This window comes from Pelmatolapia mariae, linkage group LG15, assembly GCF_036321145.2.
Source record: "Pelmatolapia mariae isolate MD_Pm_ZW linkage group LG15, Pm_UMD_F_2, whole genome shotgun sequence".
In the NCBI taxonomy this organism is placed as follows: Eukaryota; Metazoa; Chordata; class Actinopteri; order Cichliformes; family Cichlidae; genus Pelmatolapia; species Pelmatolapia mariae.
In genome coordinates this window covers 24,331,670-24,349,795 of record NC_086240.1, presented here as the reverse complement: position 1 = coordinate 24,349,795, position 18,126 = coordinate 24,331,670, and the positions used below count along the sequence as shown (strand labels likewise).

The 18,126-nt window shown below is 37.6% G+C and overlaps 1 protein-coding gene across 1 annotated transcript in view; it reads right to left on the bottom strand.

Moving 5' to 3' along the window:
• galnt14 (UDP-N-acetyl-alpha-D-galactosamine:polypeptide N-acetylgalactosaminyltransferase 14 (GalNAc-T14)) overlaps positions 1-18,126 on the bottom strand; it is a 220,890-nt gene that overhangs the window by 81,284 nt on the left and 121,480 nt on the right. Inside the window, exon 4 of the mRNA XM_063495902.1 lies at positions 7,523-7,590. Coding sequence (XP_063351972.1) covers positions 7,523-7,590 — 68 coding nt within the window. The remainder of the gene's footprint in view (positions 1-7,522; positions 7,591-18,126) is intronic.

The following is an 18,126-nucleotide window of genomic DNA, read 5'->3' as shown; positions in this document are numbered from 1 at the left end:
CAGTCAAATTAAAAATAAACACATTTTCTTCATATTAATATTCAAGTTATTTTCTGTGCTCTATTGTGAGTAACATATGGGTGCATGACATTTTCAATTTTTTAAAATTATTATTAGTATTATATTTTACACAATATAACAGCTTTTTCTCAAATGGTTTTGTATGTGAAGTTTTGTGTATAGCGACCCTGAATGACTTAACACCTCCATCAGAGCGCTCTGACCCAGAAACAATGCCCCATGGTTGTTCCCCTCTCCACTGAACTTCTCCCTTCAAGTGGACAAAATATATGTGACCAAGAGCATATGCACTTTGATCCAACCAGAAAGGTTTTGACTCAGTTTGGGGATAAATTCTTATTGTTATTTTATATGGAATTTGAAATAAAACAACACAGTTTCCAAAAACTTTAAAGTTTGTTTTTATATACTAATTTGGCTCTGTGGTTCTCTCTCAGCCTGAGATGCCCTGCATGATGACAAACAAAATAACCATATAAACAGACACTAATGTTTGACAAAGCTCGAGAGGTTGAGAGGGATTCAAATTTTAATTGCAAGCATTGGTGTAACAGCATCGTTGCAGAGCTAGAAAAGTTTATGTGTACTACTGTTCCACATGCCTTATTGCTGACTGGCTGCAAAACCCTCAAGGTATGCACAGAAGGCCAGAGAAGGTGGAGTTATGTTAATATTATTAATTGGGTGTTGGCATCAGTTCTATTTTCAGTTTCAGTTTGGATTAGTCTTGGCTAATATCAGGTTAGGGAAAAAGCACGGAACTAATGGGCAGTTGTATGGTCAGTTCCTGGTCTTCTTTATCTTTTCCTTGTTTTTGCTGGGACTGCAAGTCCCTTATTTTTATTTGGTCTTTGTAAGTAATTCAGTTTACACTTTCAATTTCAGTTTCAATTTAAAACTTTATCTTCTTCTATATTAGAATCCTTTGAGGCATGTACATAGGAACCATTAGGAACCGTTACATGTTTGGGGGCTTGTCCAGGATATGCACACATAACCTCTGCACCCACATACTGTACCTGCTGTGAGGAAAAATATAACCAGACATTTAACATAATATGACTATAAAATCAGTCATATTCATATCTGAAACCATCCACAGCATTTGTTGGGGCAGGACGAAGTTAAGCTTAAAAACAATGAGGACAGGTCAGCTTGTCTCAGCGGCAGCTGATATCTCAACCTATGGATTCAAATGGCAAACCTCATTTATGGCTCACTTTAAGCTATATTAGTCTGCCCATGATCTGCAAGCCGCTTTGCAACCCAACTCTATCCCAGCTCCTCATTTCAAGCTTTTTCAACATACTGACTGTTGGCATATAAATACTGTTCCCGTTACACTATTGTTGTAATTAAGTCCTGTTCGTGGGCATTTTACGTCTTTGTACCTACCTGCTTAAGAGGACTATTATACTGTATATTAACACCAGCAAAGGTAGAACATATAGACAGTCATTCCCTCCTATGCAGATTAGATCCAGCTACAGCTATGCTTGCTTAATTATAAAAATCTTCTTGGTCATTGTCCTCAGGGGCTGTGTCCACCACAGTGTACATCTCATGGACTGCCCTCTCAGCTGTTTGCAATGATAGAAACATATTTTTGATAATATGCTAAGAAAAAAAGGGAAAAAAAAAAGCAGGGCATCTTTTTTTCTTTCCAGATTTTTCAGTTGAAAAATGTTCAACTTCTCATAAACAATTATGGCCAATGCTGTCATTTTTTAACCAAACTTCCATTTTCAGTGGCAAAAGGGTGAGTCAAATACTTCAGTGAACAAAGATCACATCCTTTTCGCACTAGTGCTGAACAATGGGGACTTTTTACTGCTTGTATGAAAAGTTTGGCTTGCAGGACGATTTAGTTTGCAGTGGGTATAGCAGGTAAACAAAAGTCATCTAGAGTCACGGTTTTTACAAGATATTACTTCCTTGGATATTCTGTATCATAGCAACGAAAGCGTCTTAGCTGAAAAAAATACTTCATCTCCAGATTGCTCTCAAGCACTCGCAGCTGGCATTTTTTAGCTGCCAGAAGAAAAAGAAATCTATTTGGTGCACAGTTTAAAGCAGATCGGATGAACAGTTGTCGAGATAAGCAAAGAACACACATAGATAGATATATAGATTTATAGGACAGCTCTCTGTGGAAACATATGGCAACAGTAGTTCTTGAATGAAAGAAGAGAAAGCTAAAAGTGCAAGAGGTTAGGTGGTAGTAGCATAAATTATTGGATAATTATTATTTTTTTTAAATAGAAGTGATATTATAAATATATCAATTTTAGTACATTAAGAAGAAGATTTTTATGGGTGTTTATAATCTAGAGAACTGCCTCAACATAGGAACAGTGAACAAGACAGAAACAAGACAGTTGATGTGCTTGAGGAAGGTAGTAAGAGAAAAGTTTTTTATGATAGGTCAAATATCCTAAAACAAATCACCGCAAATAAGCAAAGGCAAGGCATTAAACTTATTGACTCACACCTGTGTGGGTGGCTGGAGAAGTTGTTTTCTCTTTGGTTATGTATATCAGCATGCATATGCACTAGTGACATGGTTGTATAAGTCTATATGCAGTATTATTAACACTGATTATCTGTCGGTAGTTGATTTGCACATCTATCTGTGGTTGTTTACTTGCATGTATCTGTCTCCACTGCTGATTGCATCTATTCACTGTTGCCTCACCTACCCCAATCATGTCTTTATAGTCTAAATCTGCTGTTATTTAACCTTCATCACTCAGATTTTCACTTCTGTCGCTCTCAGATTGGTGAGTTAGAAAAATGTTTTAACAATTGCATGTTGAAAAAACATTGGAAAATCATGAGTTATTACTGAGACACAAAGCCTGTTCTACAAAGGTTGTACGGGTTTGAGGTTCATGTTTTAACCTCCATGTTTAAAACAACCTTTTGTTTCTATTTGCTGTTTGGTTTGTAATTGACCAGTCAAACAGGCTAAAGTCCCACAGTGCAGTGTGATGAATCAGAAAACACAGTTTTACCTGGAGAGATTGAGAAATGAAGCAAGACAGCCTGATGCTATTTTGATGATTATGTAGGTTTACTTATCACTTTTAGTTGATGAATTTGAGCACGTGTGTACCGTAGACTGTATATTAAAAAAAACAATATAGTTCCTGTGCCTTAAAATGTAATTAGTTTATTAAGTAAATTATAGCACAAATTATCAAAAAGCATGTTAAAGTGGGCATACAGTGTCCTCGGTGTCATGGTTGGCCCGTCACTTGTCATTCAGTCAGTCTTTTGAGACTTGTCAGTCTCAAAACATACAATGGGTGATAGCTAAAGCCATCTTTTATTTACAGTGTTTCCTAACATTGCAAACAAATGCACACATGGCATGTTGAGCGTTTGAATATAGATGTTCTGTAGACTTCTTTCTTAAATGTTTTAAAAATACTGTGAAATATTTTGTATCTGCCCTTGTTCATTATGAAATGTAATAATGTAAGGACAACATGAAAGCTTTGATTAATGATAATGGAATTAAGAAAATATAAGAAGAATATAAGAAACCTTCAATTAATCTAGCTGCTGCTCAAGGCATGTTAGCATTATATTACATCCTGCTGCTCAAGGAATGCATTAAGATTTAGGCATGGCTACGGGTTACTAAACTTGCAACAAAGATGCATAACCTGTACTGTGATGCATATAGCCTAAATAAAAAATATAAAAACGAAAAAACAAAAATATCACAGGGCTTTTTAAAGAGACTCTTAGCTGTCAGTAAATGGTTAGAAAGTCGTTAATGTAATTGAATTCCTAAGAACATCTGAAATTACGATGCTTTGGGGAAATGGCTCTTGGATTTCAGAAAGTTCACAGAATTTTACTATCATCCTATCTTTAAGATGCTTTTGGGAAAACAGGCTGGAATTGCAATTTGACAAGTTGATCTTCAAAACACTCAGCTGCCACATATCGTTAAGTGAAAAATCTCCCTGCGCTGATTTTGATCTTATTCATTTTTAAGAGGGACGCTGAAGCACTCACTGTGGTTATTTTGTCTGCTACGTGCTCATTAAGCCTGAAGAGGGAAAAAAACACCTAAACACAAGTTTTTTGTTGGTGCCTCTATCATTTTCTTAAAAATTCTTTAATTGTGACTTAAAATTATAGTGAGGAACATAACTACACTTGAAGCAGTTGAGCAGCCTTTAAGAATAAACTGTGTGTCAGTGAAACTGGAGAAAGCTGCAGGAACAAATCAAATCTTATCAGGCAGCTTTAGCTTCTCCTGAAGCTGCTGTTTCCAATGTAAACCATGTAGTGTTCAGTTGCCTGTATATTTGTGCTTTCCTTATCACTGCTTTACTCCCTGACCATAAAAACCAAAGTGCAGACACTTTTTCTGATCATATCAAAGTCTGCTGGCCAGAATTTATTTCCTAGCAGGAGTGGACAGAAAACTGAAAACTACAAACGACTGCACCTCTTCTTTAACATACTATCTCACTAGGTCTGCAGTAACATTTTGAAGCTATTTATATTTGACTTACATTATATTCTGCTCTTGGACATACTGTAGTTTTTATTCCACTATGCTTCTATTAAAAACAAATCATATGATCCTGGAATATTAAACCATTTTACTACCCCTAGTAGTTATAATTAACTCCACTATGACCAGCTAAAGCATTAAACTGTGGCTGCACATTCATTTGACACCAATAATGATCCAGTGATTGATATATTACTTTGAATAATCCTTTTGCTTAATGAGCAATTTAATATTTAATCTTTAGGGGAACAGTAGCAAAAATAGGTCCCTACATAAATACTCTGATCATCTCACTTTTAATTATGCAAATCAAATGATTGATTTGCATAATGATTTATAGGACCAGGGACCATTTAGATATTGTATTAAACATTGGACATCACATAGATGTACATATTTCTACACTGGGTCCGTTGGTCCATGACCAATTCTGGACATCTATACAACATCCGACTTGGTCCACAATTTGGACGTCCAACCATGACCCAACCTGGACGTTAATATGATGTTCAACATTTCAGACTGGATCATTTTTTTGGGACGTCATGTGAACGTCTATGACAGGTGCAGGGAGCTTACATGGTTAAGTAATGTAAGATTTTTTTTATTTACAAATATCAACATTATTGTTATCAACATGACAAATGAATACAGATTGTTTATAAACAAACACAATTTCTCACGTGTTAGCCTATTGTTTTTTTTTTGTTGTTATTTGACATTTTCCTGTCTTTCTTTAACTGGTTTATTTATTTTAATTAATCAACTTTTTTTGTAACCAGGCTAAAATTGTTGAAATCAATGTTAAAATGTAAAATAATAATAGTATTTAGTATTTAGAAAAATGTTGGAATTCCTTTTAAAAGGAGTACACTGTGTTTAATAAGTTTAAAAGACCACTTGCATTAGAAATGGTTTGTTTTTATTTCAGTGAGGCTGGTTTTATTTTGAAGAGGAACTTCTAAAGGACATCACTGCGACATCACTTTGTGAGTATATAGCCAATACAAAGGATTCAAATCATGGTTTTTGATAAACAAATTTTCCATAGACTCACTTCTTTCTGTGTGATTAACCAAGTTTTTAATTTATAGGATGCCAATTAATGGACATCATGCATTTTGTCCACACTTTAAAAATGTCACCTTAAATTACTTCATAAATTAAATTAACAAACTGGGCTTTGAGAGTAGAGTTTTAAGTTGTAAGCTTAGGCTTAGTAGTCCAGACTTGTCTAAGTAACTGCTTGAACTACACTAGATTCCAGTGTCTGTAATACCGTCATACTTGGCTCTTACCCTAGATGAGATTAATGGCAAACTTACTTTGAGATTGCAAATCCCAAAGTCAGAAAAGGAGAGATGAACTCTTCCTCTTCGTGGGATGTTGTACTTTATCTATCAGTTGTTACAAATGCCTGTAGCCTCTCTAGCTTATAGATTTCTAATTCTGATTATGTAAAAAAACAAAAAAAAAACAAATTTAGACGTTATCCAGCACTACTATTTTTTTTTAAGGATTATCAAATTACAGTTACTAAAAAAAGCTCAATACTATCATTTCTTGGTAATCAAATACATTAAACATCATATGACACTATATTTTTGTTGATTAATTTCCATTTGGTACTCTAGCATGTATTTGGGGCAGCAGCAGGACTCATATGCATTAATTAAAAATAAAAATTAGTTTTCAATATCACACATAGATACACGGGTGCAGGGGGGCAATATCAATATCTGGCAATTCAACCTTGCTAATGGAAAAGCTGGAGACTGAAGCTCCAACCATCCAGTTAGCCCCAATTTAAGGGAGAAAGAGCTAACTCAATGGTATAAACAGAGCAAAATATACTAGGTGCCCAATACACACAAACAATACTTATGTGGATCAAATCATTGTTGATTTTGGACTTTTCATTGGATTTGTTAATTTGTTGACTATATTACTCCATCCACGACCTACGAGAAGAGGGGATGCTGTAAACATGGCCTTGTTCTAACTTTTTTTAGATGTGTTGCTTTCATCAAATTCGAAATGGCCTTATTTGGGGTTTTTTAAATGGCACAGTTTAAACCTTTGATATTTGATATATATAATATGATATCGATTTTTCTATGATCTATTGTGAATAAGGGTCGTGAGGGATTGCTAGAAGTTGCCTGCTGTTGCTATTGCTTGTCACTAAACGCTGGTAGTTTGTTTCAAAGACACCAAATTATCTGCAAACACTCTCCAACCACTTGCCAAGCAGTAGTGAAACTGTAAAGAGTGAATCGGAGACCTTTGCCTTCAAAGTAAAAGTTGCACGTTTTTAAATGGGGTGGTATCAGAGGTGAGGCACATCTTTTACTTTGAAGGTGAACACACTCACTTTCTGTTTTGAATCAAATTTCTTTTTATTTTTTGAATGTTACAACTGCTTGGTGGTTTGAGGGCATGATATTGTCTTTTAACAAACTTTGGGGAATCTGCTAGTGACCAAAGCAACAACGACGACAGCCAGCAACCACTCAGCCACTAAAGCCTAATCCTTAAAAATCAGTCCACAGACAGATATAAAAACAATGCTACTTGTGAATTCTTGTTCGAGTTACAAAGAGAAAACAATGGCAAGCTGTTGTGGCTGATAAATATCCTTAGAGTCTGATGAATCGAAATCTCTTAATGTAAATAAACGTTTTCCGGTCTGTTTGATATAGTTCACTAGGACTTTTTGAACCTCTGGAGATGGACTGGGCACATCTGTGGACGAGATAGATCTCCTTTTGACCCAGAACGGAGTTTCTTCTCTTTTTTTTAACTCCATTTTAATCCTGAAGCTGTGGACCCAGCTGCTGTGGACACATTCCTCCCTCTGACCTGTTTTGTAGGTCTCATTTTTGTTATCTCTGACCTGGAAGAAACCAGGCATGTGTATATTTGCAGTGTGTATATGAATGTGTGTGTCCAGCTGCAGCTCACCGTCGTCACTGAAGTCGTCCACCAGAATGATCTCATAGATGAGATGAACCGGGGTCCTGTTTAAAACACTGGTGAGAAGACAAAAAAAAAAAAAGTGATTTAAAATATTAGTCAGTTTGCACAAACATAAATAAGCGTTCAAAACAAATGCATAAATGCATGGCAATATACCAAAAGCTGACAAGTAAATGCCAACCTGCAGTGATGCAAACACACACAAACGCACACACACACACACACTCAGGTGCTCATGAATCCATTATGTACGCAGCACACGCCATACGAGACAACATATTGAAAATGTCAGCCCAAATTCCTGTTATGAAAATGTATGACGTGTCGCCTCTAAAAAAACTATTTCATTAAAGAGGAAGATTGAAACATAAAAAATTCATAAGTTTTACTGGAAGAAAATGAGAAAATGTGTTTTGTTCTGGGTGGGTTTCTGCTCCATTTTATTTCATTATTTCTACCGTTCAATAACCTCTGCGTTCATCATGTCCTCTGGAGAAGTGTAAAAAAAGGGAGAAAAGGAGAGGAGGATGAAAGGGAGAAAAGGAGGGATGAATGAATGTGGGAAAGGGAGTGAAGAAATGAGAGGATGGAGTAGATAAAAAAAGAGGATAGAAAAGTGAAAGAAATGAAAAGAGAAAAATCAGGGAGGAAGAAGAGAAGAACAGAAGTATGGTAAGGGGAAGACAGGGAGTGAAGGTAAAAAGGTACAAGAAAGTACATGAAAGATGAACAAGTAGAAAATCGATGGCTGAGGATCACAGTTGAGGGAACGGGGCAGAGGAAGAAAGGAAAGATAAAAGAAAATATTAAAAAAGCAATAGGGAGAGATTAAAGAGTGTAAATGAAAGGGGGAAAAGAAGGAAAGGTGAGAAGAAAGGAACCAAATGAGACAGAAAGAAGGTGAAATGGAATGAGAAAGGAAAGAGATCTGTTCCTTCTTCATATTTATCCTGTTCCAAAGGATGAATATGAGAAAGAGATACAGGCAGGGGCGGAAAGATACGAGGATGAAGAGAGAGCAGGAATGGGAAGGGGGAGTAAGTGGGGAAAAGGGTGAGAAAGTTTAAATGTGAAAATTAAAGGAAGATGAGGGAAGAAAAGAGCTAAAGGAGGGGTGAGCAAGCATAACGAGGAAAAAAAGGAAATCAAACTGAATTGACAGGTAGAAAAGGATAGACAGAGGAAAGAAAAACGGGGGGAAGGAGGAGGAAATGAGAAGGAGGGCTTTCACTTGATTGAGACTAAAAACAGGGCGGTACTGTGTATGGAGAAGAATGGCAGAGGTGAAAATTAGCAAGAGACTAGTGAGGGATGGATGGAGGAAAGGTTGGTAATGTAGAGGGAGGAGGAGGTGTGGAGAGAACCTGTGTCTCTGGGGCACTGGACCCCATCAGGAGGAGTTATGGATGCTTGGAGGTGGAGGGTAGGAGAGGTGGGGCGAGATAAAAGATAATGAGGGAGGGGGGAAAGAGAGAGAGGGGGTCAGGGAGAGATATGGCAGGATAGTAAGGGAGACAAATAACCCTGATGCTAACTCTCTCTTGCTCTCTCTCTGTGGGCTGAGGGCCGATCAGGAGAGATGGATGAATGGATTGATGGATGAGATGGAGAGGAGGGGGAGGAGAAGGAGAAGGAAAGGTGTGGAGCAGGAAAATAAATGAAAGAGGGAGAGACGGGTGGAATCAAGATGGAGGGGAAAATAAAGACGGTGAGATGAGGTGATCAAGTAGAAAGAAAACAGTGCATTTATCGCATTAGTTCCCATTAAATCACCCTGTATCCATCTACGCATCTATCTATGAAACAGATATGAATGAAAGGACACAAATCTCTTTTCCTTCTCTCGCTACAACTTTTCTTCTCCCTTTCACAACCTCCAGTTCCTCTCACTAGCTTCCATCTACGCAAACACACACAGACACACACAGACCCACACACACACACAGGAGTTCCCATTCTCTGGTTCACAGGCCACTAGCTATGAGGCTTAACCTCCCCTCAGGCGTGCTGAGGGAGAAGCTATCTTCAGCTCACAGAAAATATTATCACCGCTGACAATACCGCAGTCGGCTGCCACAGAATAGCAGCTCTATATCTGCGCCGCTCATTTCCAACACTCTATATATCACTTTTAGCGGAGAATTTTTTGAAAAATTTTCATTACCTACAGCCGCCATTTGGAGGGTGCTTTCATCCAAAGTGCCTTAAGAGCATGCATTTTTAAAGAGTGGCAGGTGTGGGGCCCCGTGGGAATTTAACCCCACTCTCTGGCAGTGATCGCACTGATCTTAAATGGGTGCTACTGTATGACTGCCAGGGTGAGGGGTTCAATTCCCACAGGAGCCATGTATACAGGCTGAGAGCGTGCATGCTCTCAGAGTAGAGCGAGGCACTTTGAATAAAAGTGATAAAAGCTTCCTCTGAAATACATATCTGTGAAAGAACAAAATGAAAACAACTGTTAAGCAAGAAGAGATATTTAATAAACAGTGTATAAGCAAAAAGACATTCTGTTGCTATTTCATCAGCACATTATGGAAGATTGATTATCAGGCTAAACAGACTGCACATCCTGTTTGCTAATGACTTCACTGATCAGGTAATGTCTGGAGAAATTTAGCTCCAAAGAGTGTTTGAGTCTTTGATCATGTCAGCTCTTTGTTTTCATGTCCCACCCCTAACCTTCCTATATTACACCCTGTCTGAAGCTCTGGGTTGAGTTATGACAGAATGACTATTGGATAACAGCCTGCAGTTATTTGTTGTACTTTCAACAAGTATTACGCAGGTTACCCGAGCAATACTAGTCCATTCTTCTCTGCTTGGACCTTGGTCTTCAGTTCACCCCACAGATTTGTAGTGGGCTCAAGTAAAGGCTTTGTTTATGCCCCTTCGTAGCTAATCAGGAGTGATGTATGCTTTGGGTTGTTGTCATACTGGAAGAAAAGTGCCGAACCAGACCCAGTTTTGCTGATGACAGTTGGAGGTTGTCTTTCAAAATCTTTACATATCCTTCTGTCGTCACGATTCCCTCCGCCTTAACAAGATTCCCAGTTCCAGATGCAATGACGCATCCCCAAAGCATAATACTCCCAACACTGTGTTTCACTATGGGGACAGTGGTTTTAGTGTTGTATGCTTCTCTCTTCTTTCCCCAAACATAAGCAGTCTTGATGGCCAAAGAGCTCTGCTTTCGTCCCATCGGACCAATGGACGCTCTTCTGGTATGCATAATCTTTCTCCAGATTGTCCTTAGCATACTTCAATCTGGCTTGAAGGTGTTCCTAAATTTATTGACAATACTTCTCACTCCAGTTCTTGTAACTTAAGCCTGGGAAAGCTTTGCATATCCATCTCCTGCTTTATGAGCATTAACGATTTTTTTAATCCCCTCTGATTTCTTTTGTTTATGGTATGATGCTTTCGAGCAACAGCTCAAACTCTACACACAGTAAAAAACTTAAGACAGAAGATAATCTTCTGTCTTAACTTAATTTTACAAGTTTTGAGCATTACAAAGTTAAAGCCCATTATTGCCCACCAGTGATTTGTGCATTCTTTGCTAAAATCTGAACAAAAATGTGAAACTTCATAAGGGAATAATCATTTTGGTCTCATCTGTACTTTCCTAGACCCACTCACTGTCTCTGTAAGGTCAAAGTATTCTGTACTATCAACAAACATGCAGCAGATGGTGAAGCAGGACTTTTATTCATCTTCAAAACTCTCTTCTCACCTAGAAATGTCTTTAAATTTAGTGAGAAAATAATCATAATTTGGTAACAACAAAAAAGAAGATTCCAAATTAGAACTAAAGCTTGAGCCACATCGAAGTCGTAGATATCAGTCTGTGTTGTACGCACTCATTGATACAAACACTCAGTCAACACTTCACCTTGACCACTAACTTTGTAAAATGCTCCAAAGCCTTGTCTAGTTTCAGTTGTTAAACCATTAAACCATCCTTGTTTGTGCACTAAAAACTCTCCAGAAAATGTGTTTCTGAACATGTGAAGTAAATACAAAACCTCCTTCAGGTTTTAGATTGTCTCGCCTCTCTACTGCTCAGGGTTTTATACACAGCTGAGAAGTGATGCTTTCAACTTTTGGGAACTCGATTTCTTCTGCTCCGTTGGTTACGGTAAAAACACACTGCCACTCTTTCCTTCATGTGAATGGGGTCTGTGTTATATTTGAACTGTAAATCAGCTGAAGAATGTTTCCCATTACCTATTATTTTTTCTACAGTTAGAAGTTAAGAAGTTAATTTAGTTTTAACTACTATCAGGCTTTGCTTACATCAAAATTCTCCTGTTTTCCTCTGTGGAGCTTTCACCTTTTCTCCCTCTCTCTCATGCTTCAGCTTGGTTACCTCCCTCCTCCTTCCAAACTCTCTCTGCCTGATTGCTTAGCTGACAGCCGGTTCTTCTGTCCTCTACCTTGCTGGAGTAATTCATCACTCTTTTTTTCCCCCCACCTCTGAATCTACCGATCTTTCCATTCATCCACATCCTGCCATCTTCCTCCAGCCTATTTCTCTATCAAGGTCTCTGGCAGCAATGAAAAATCTTTCCTATGGATGTCAAATATCTCTTAAATATCTCCTTAAAATATTTTGTACATCCACGCAGTATTAAAATATGTGGTATTAAATGCTGATGCATCTTTTTTTAAAAACAGTATACTTTGCCCTTTTCACTGCATCTTAAATCCATCTGTAGAAAATCTCTCTCATGGAACGAATTCCTGATTCAGCCACTCAATATGTTCTGTTCTGTCTAGCCACCAGTGATGCATTATGCTATATATCTGCACCCAGTAAATACTGTCTCATCAGTGCTGATCTATCACTATACGTCTGAATCTATCAGCCTTAGTCTGAAATCAAAGTGCTAGTTTGTCCACATTAAATAAAGTCTTGTCCCCGCTAATTTGCAGAAATCTATTTCTATATTCACTAATTACATTCTCATTATGACTGTTTATTTAGAGGATGCTGTATGTATAAGCTCATCAGTGTTAATCTAATGCCTCACAGACGCAATGAATGGTATCTAGATGGAATAGCATCTCATTACTAATGATCTGTAATGTTACAGTATCATTTACATGATAAGTCTCGTCAAAGATTATTCTGAGCTGATACGGATATCAAATACATTTATCTTGGAAATGCCCTTTATTCAGCAATGTTAAATTCTTGTAGTCAAAAACCGATTTTCCATCTGCAGGAACTTATATCTGGTACTATGGCTCTGCTCAGAATAAAACAGGCAGATATGCAATTGATTAAGTCAGAAACAGCATGAAAAGGAGTAGCTATATGGGTTCCAAAGTGGCTTGCAGATGTGGAGCAGCTGTGGGCAAGCTTATCGTGATCCCTTGAGTGATTTTTTGTGGTCTGCTTAAAGTAATGCTATGCTTAAGCCTGCCTAAAATACTTTAGGGAACTATGCACACATCTTTGTGTCAACTCCAGCCCACAGACAGACCAACATGGAAACATTATTAGAAATACAGTCACATGAAAGAGTTTTCAATGGACTCTATACAGTGAGTACACCCTTACTACTTCCATATGAATTCAGAGGGTAAGTAGAAGCAACGTGCAGCTAATCAAATGCAACTGTTTAATTGATCATCAAGTGCGACTCCTGCTATAAAGAGTTTTGGCAGCTTTACTGTAGCGTTTAGGAGTGAGGTAGCACAACCCCATAATCTTGACAGGAGTGAATGTCCAGCAAATTTCCCCAAAGGTCAGAAAAGCTGTGCAAACCTAAGAGGAACTGAGAAAAACCAAACAAAACAAAAACAAAAACAAAAACGTACGCTATACAGGCCTACAGTTTGCATATAAAATTTTAAAGTTCATGACGATTAGTGCCAAATTTAGCAAAAAGTAAACACATCACATCAACATAAACAACAACATAAACCCCTCATACCAACTGTCAAGCATGGTGCTGGAGGGGTGATGACTTTGGGCTTGGACCTGAACACCTTGCAGTCATTGAACAGACCATGAACTCCTCTGCTAAAGCTCAGATCTAGCTGGATCATGCAACAGGACATAGTGGCTGAAGAAGTAAGGAATTTGGTGTTACTATAGCCAAGTAAAGTCCAGACCTGATTGAAATTTTAAGGCCAAATTGTGCAAAAACAAACACTGATAAAGTCATATAGAAAATGATTACTTCATGTTACTGGTGCTAGAAGGTATACTTAGCAGTTAGTATACTTAGTTTTTTACAGGACTGCACGGAGTCCACTGAGAAATTTCTATTTAAATTGACTGCATGTGTTGAAATCACAATTACAAACAAAAACATATATTTGCCTGTCAAACAAGCAATAAAAAAAACATTTTAAATACAGACTGTTTGTATCTAAAATAATGTTTATGTATTGGGTATTTCTATATACTAAAAACACGTGGGTTTCCTTATCTATGAAAACGCTTTAGCCCAAAATGAAAGGGATAATGATTCAGGTAGAAGTACATGACAAAGAGCCAACAGAGTGGGAGGAAGGATTTCGTAAAACAGCCAAGTTGCAGAAGGAGGCAAGAAGGAGACTATAAATCTGCCTCGTCCTCCTCCTAATAAATCCTGAGTGATCAGTTCTAAAGGAAGTGTTCTGGACTCTTTACTGTGCATTTTTTAGGACCACTGAATCAGAAAGTGCTGAGCTGGTGCTGATCTAGAAGTGGCATTTCTACACTTGCAGTGAGTGCTGGCTGCTGAGCAGAGCAGGATGGTTGCTTGGCTGGATTACAGACTGACTGATGGACCAATTGGGTAATTAGACAACTCCCTGAGGTTTATTTCACACACAAATTTAACACTTGACCTTACTAAAGAAAAATTCTACATTTAGACTGTACAAAAAGAAAGTCTGTTGAACTGCGATGCTAATTGTGGTTCATAGCATCATTTACTTTCTAATACTACAAAAGCAAGCAAAACTATCTGCAGATAATACTTCAAACCACTGTGTAAATCATAGGTAAATACCATTTAGTATAACCTTCATACTGGTCTTGAAGACAGACTGATCAGGTAAACAATGAAGGGTCCACCAAATTCTTCCTAGTGATAATTCTGTTAGTGTTTTACATTTTTATTCTAAAATACTTAAGAAAAACATTTATTTTTATTGGACTATAAGAACGGGGGTTTAAAACTGTGATGAGTGTGCAATGCTGCCTATAATGTTTCCACAACAACAAAACGCTTCAAAAATGCCCCTGTCTCCAGATTATTCAGAGTGACAGCTTGAGCTTGAAAATATATATGATTATATGATCAACAGAAAATGGAAAATGTCCTAAAGCTACAGGAATGGGTCCCTTCTCAGCCAGTCCTTTGTTTCATTTGCAAAAAACAGCATGTGAAACAGATATGTTGATAACACACAGCGTGTGCGTGCTGCTTGGCATATGAAGGATGTAGATTAATGCAGTCTTGTGTGTCATTGTGTTTAGAGTGCCCTCACATAGAGAGGAAAAACGAACCACAATCAGCGGTTAATTGAACGCATGTAAACAAAAATGCACGATAAGTGCGGGCTGGATATCAAAACAAATATCACACCCGAACATTTAATTAACCCTTTTCTCCACTCAATTAACATTCAGTGTGCAGTGATTTGGCTGAAGATGTAAAATGAATTGAAAACATAATGAACAGTGAAATGCATTAAACTAGATTTTGTTTAATAGATATATTTCTTCATCTGCAACATGCTGCCACAATCAATCCCTTTTGTAGGATTTTTTATGTCATTAAATTTGACATTAACAGAACAACCAACCTAATCATAACATACAATAACATATAACATAACATAACAGCAGGAATGATGATCACAGAATAATATTTGTAGGGTTTTTCTCTCATTTTCCCATTTCCTGCTGTAGCTCCTTTGTACATAATGAAACCTTTGCAGTTCAGGAGCCTGTTTTACATGAACACACACACACAGAGCCAAAACAAACTAAATCTATTAAAAACCAAATATCCCAAAAGCTCCACATTTTTATTTTTTCTGTCATTGCCTCTCTCTCTCTCTCTCTCTCTCTCTCTCATGTGGCCTGCTTATCTCTTGCCCAGCGGAGACAGAAGATCAGATCAATTTTCAGGATCAGACCTTGATTAAATATCGACAAGGCCTGGCTCTCCCTCAGAAAGCAACTCTTTGATCACCAGATGAAAAGCTTTCAAAGTACCCATCATTGTCTCAAATCAAACTTATTAAAGTTCGGCGTGCATACTGCCGAGCCCTAAAGCACACAAAGGTCCAAAATTACACCCCTTTGTAATGTAATTGTAGGCATTCAATACATTTTCAGTGTTTTCAGAGTCCTTGAAGCAAAACATGATTGCAGATAGTAAAAAGCAAACTTATCTCTCCATTATCAGGCTATTCAAGTTTTTTTTCGTATTCTTTTTTCCCTCAGCTTGAATAGTGGCGCTTGAAATTAGACTTCAGTTGTCTGCCGTCTATGACTGAATGCCTCTCAAAGCCTCTTAAAAGAAAAAGTCTACAAAGTTTCACTAAACTGAAGATCTTTGCAAACTTTTCATGATCCAGTGAAGAGACAGGCACACTGATATTTTTAAGCATTTTTCACACAAAGAGTATGATACTGAAGCTTTTTTCCAATTCAGTATTTTAACTCTGCCTCGGTTTAGTGGTACGTCCTTCCCTTCTGCTTTTCTGGGGGCAGTTTTATAAACATTTGGTATTCATGTACTCGTGGAAATCTCTGGCAAGGTGTTTGCCAAGGAGAACTTGTTTATGCAGCTAAGCAGGACCACCAGTTATCAACACATTCAAGGTACGTTAAGCCAGATTTTCTATAGCGTGTTATAATACTAAACTTTAAAGGACACCTATTAGTATCATGGAACTCATTCTGACACATCTAAAAAATAATAATAAAACAAAAAACAAAAAACTGCCACACCAATACAGCCTTCTGGCAAAAATCAGCCACATTTGGGCAAGAAGATAAATGCAACTAATAGTTAAATATTTAAGTATAATAGCTTTTTGTGCTGATGCAGATTAGGGCATGTAAAATGTGCTCTGGTATCTTTTCATGTAGTTAATCATGTCGTAGTTTTTTAATACGTCTTTAACACTGTAAACTTATACAATTAAACCAATAATAATGAAGTAAACCAGCAAAGTAGTTTTGGTAAAAGCAAAATGTAAAAATGGTTTTATACAATCCCCAAAACCTAGTTTTTGTTTGTTTTGAGCCACCACCGGCCCATCCATCTTTCTGTGTGGATTTTGTCACCCTCTCAAACACTTACACAGGTAAGAAATGGGTAAGCAGTGATAGGAACGAAAACAATATGAGAATTTGACTGAATGACCTTTTGGGAGCACTTGCAGTAAAATTTCATAGGGCACAAATATAAGCTGAAAGCACTGCCTGGCTATAAAGTCATCAGTCTAAAAATTGATGGTTTGTTTTGAGTGAGGGCAAATGTAATTAGCACACAATTTGCTCTTAATGGGCCACAACCTGCAAAGTCACACCATAGTCCATTAACCCTGGAGAACCCAGAAATTTGACCCCATGGTTTCCCTAGAAAACCACTGGGGTCGGATCTGACCCCATGGGTTCTCCAGGCTTAAGGACCCTTAAGCAACCTACTAAGGGATTATGGAAACATTCTGTGATCCCACAGCGTCACTCTGTCTTAGAAAAAAAAAATACTTTGTAAACATCGCATCTAATACGTTTGTTTCCAATTTACTATTCTCAAAAAAGTTCTGTGTGTAGCCTCCAATAGAGAAGTTACTCCACACTTACAGTCTCATTACTCATAACATCACCAGTTTCTGTTTCTTGGCTGTTTTTGCTGTTGTCAGCTGCACTGGCTTTCAGAAAAACTGCAAATGTCAAGTGATCTGTTGTAGCACCCTTAACTCGTCTGAGCTTTAGCCAAGTGCGTCACTCTCCCTGTAAAGACACCAGTTGAAGCTCTTCTGTCAAGTGGCTGATTTCTGTTAAGACACCGATCCTTTAGTTTGGCAGGGCTAATTTTCACAAAAACTATATGAAACGTCAAAAGCTGACAATTCTTCGACAATTACACCAAATCCACACAGGGCTTGTCCCCTTTCCTTTTGAAAAACACCAAGCCAAAACAAGGAGAGACTGTCCACAATGACAATTTTAAAAAGTTTTTTTTTTGAATGTCAAACTGATGAGCATCTCTGAATGCACATCAAATTCAAGCTTGGCAGGCGAAGCCCACACCAGGTGCCACTCCTATCAGCTAAAAACAGGAAACTGAGGGTACAAATCACTGGATTCACCAAAATTGGACAACAGAAGATTGGAAATACATTGCATCCATTCATAATACGATTTTCTAGGGAGAAATGCGGTCTTTCATTAAAAAACACAATTACTCTTTTTGTTGCAAGCAACTTACTTTGTTATATTAACTGGCATTTAAGGGCAATAAAAATACCTAAAGAATTCTGAATACAAATAATACACAGCTTAATGTCTTTCAGATGGACTATACAGTATATTTATCTTCAAATGTTTTAATGCCAAGCAA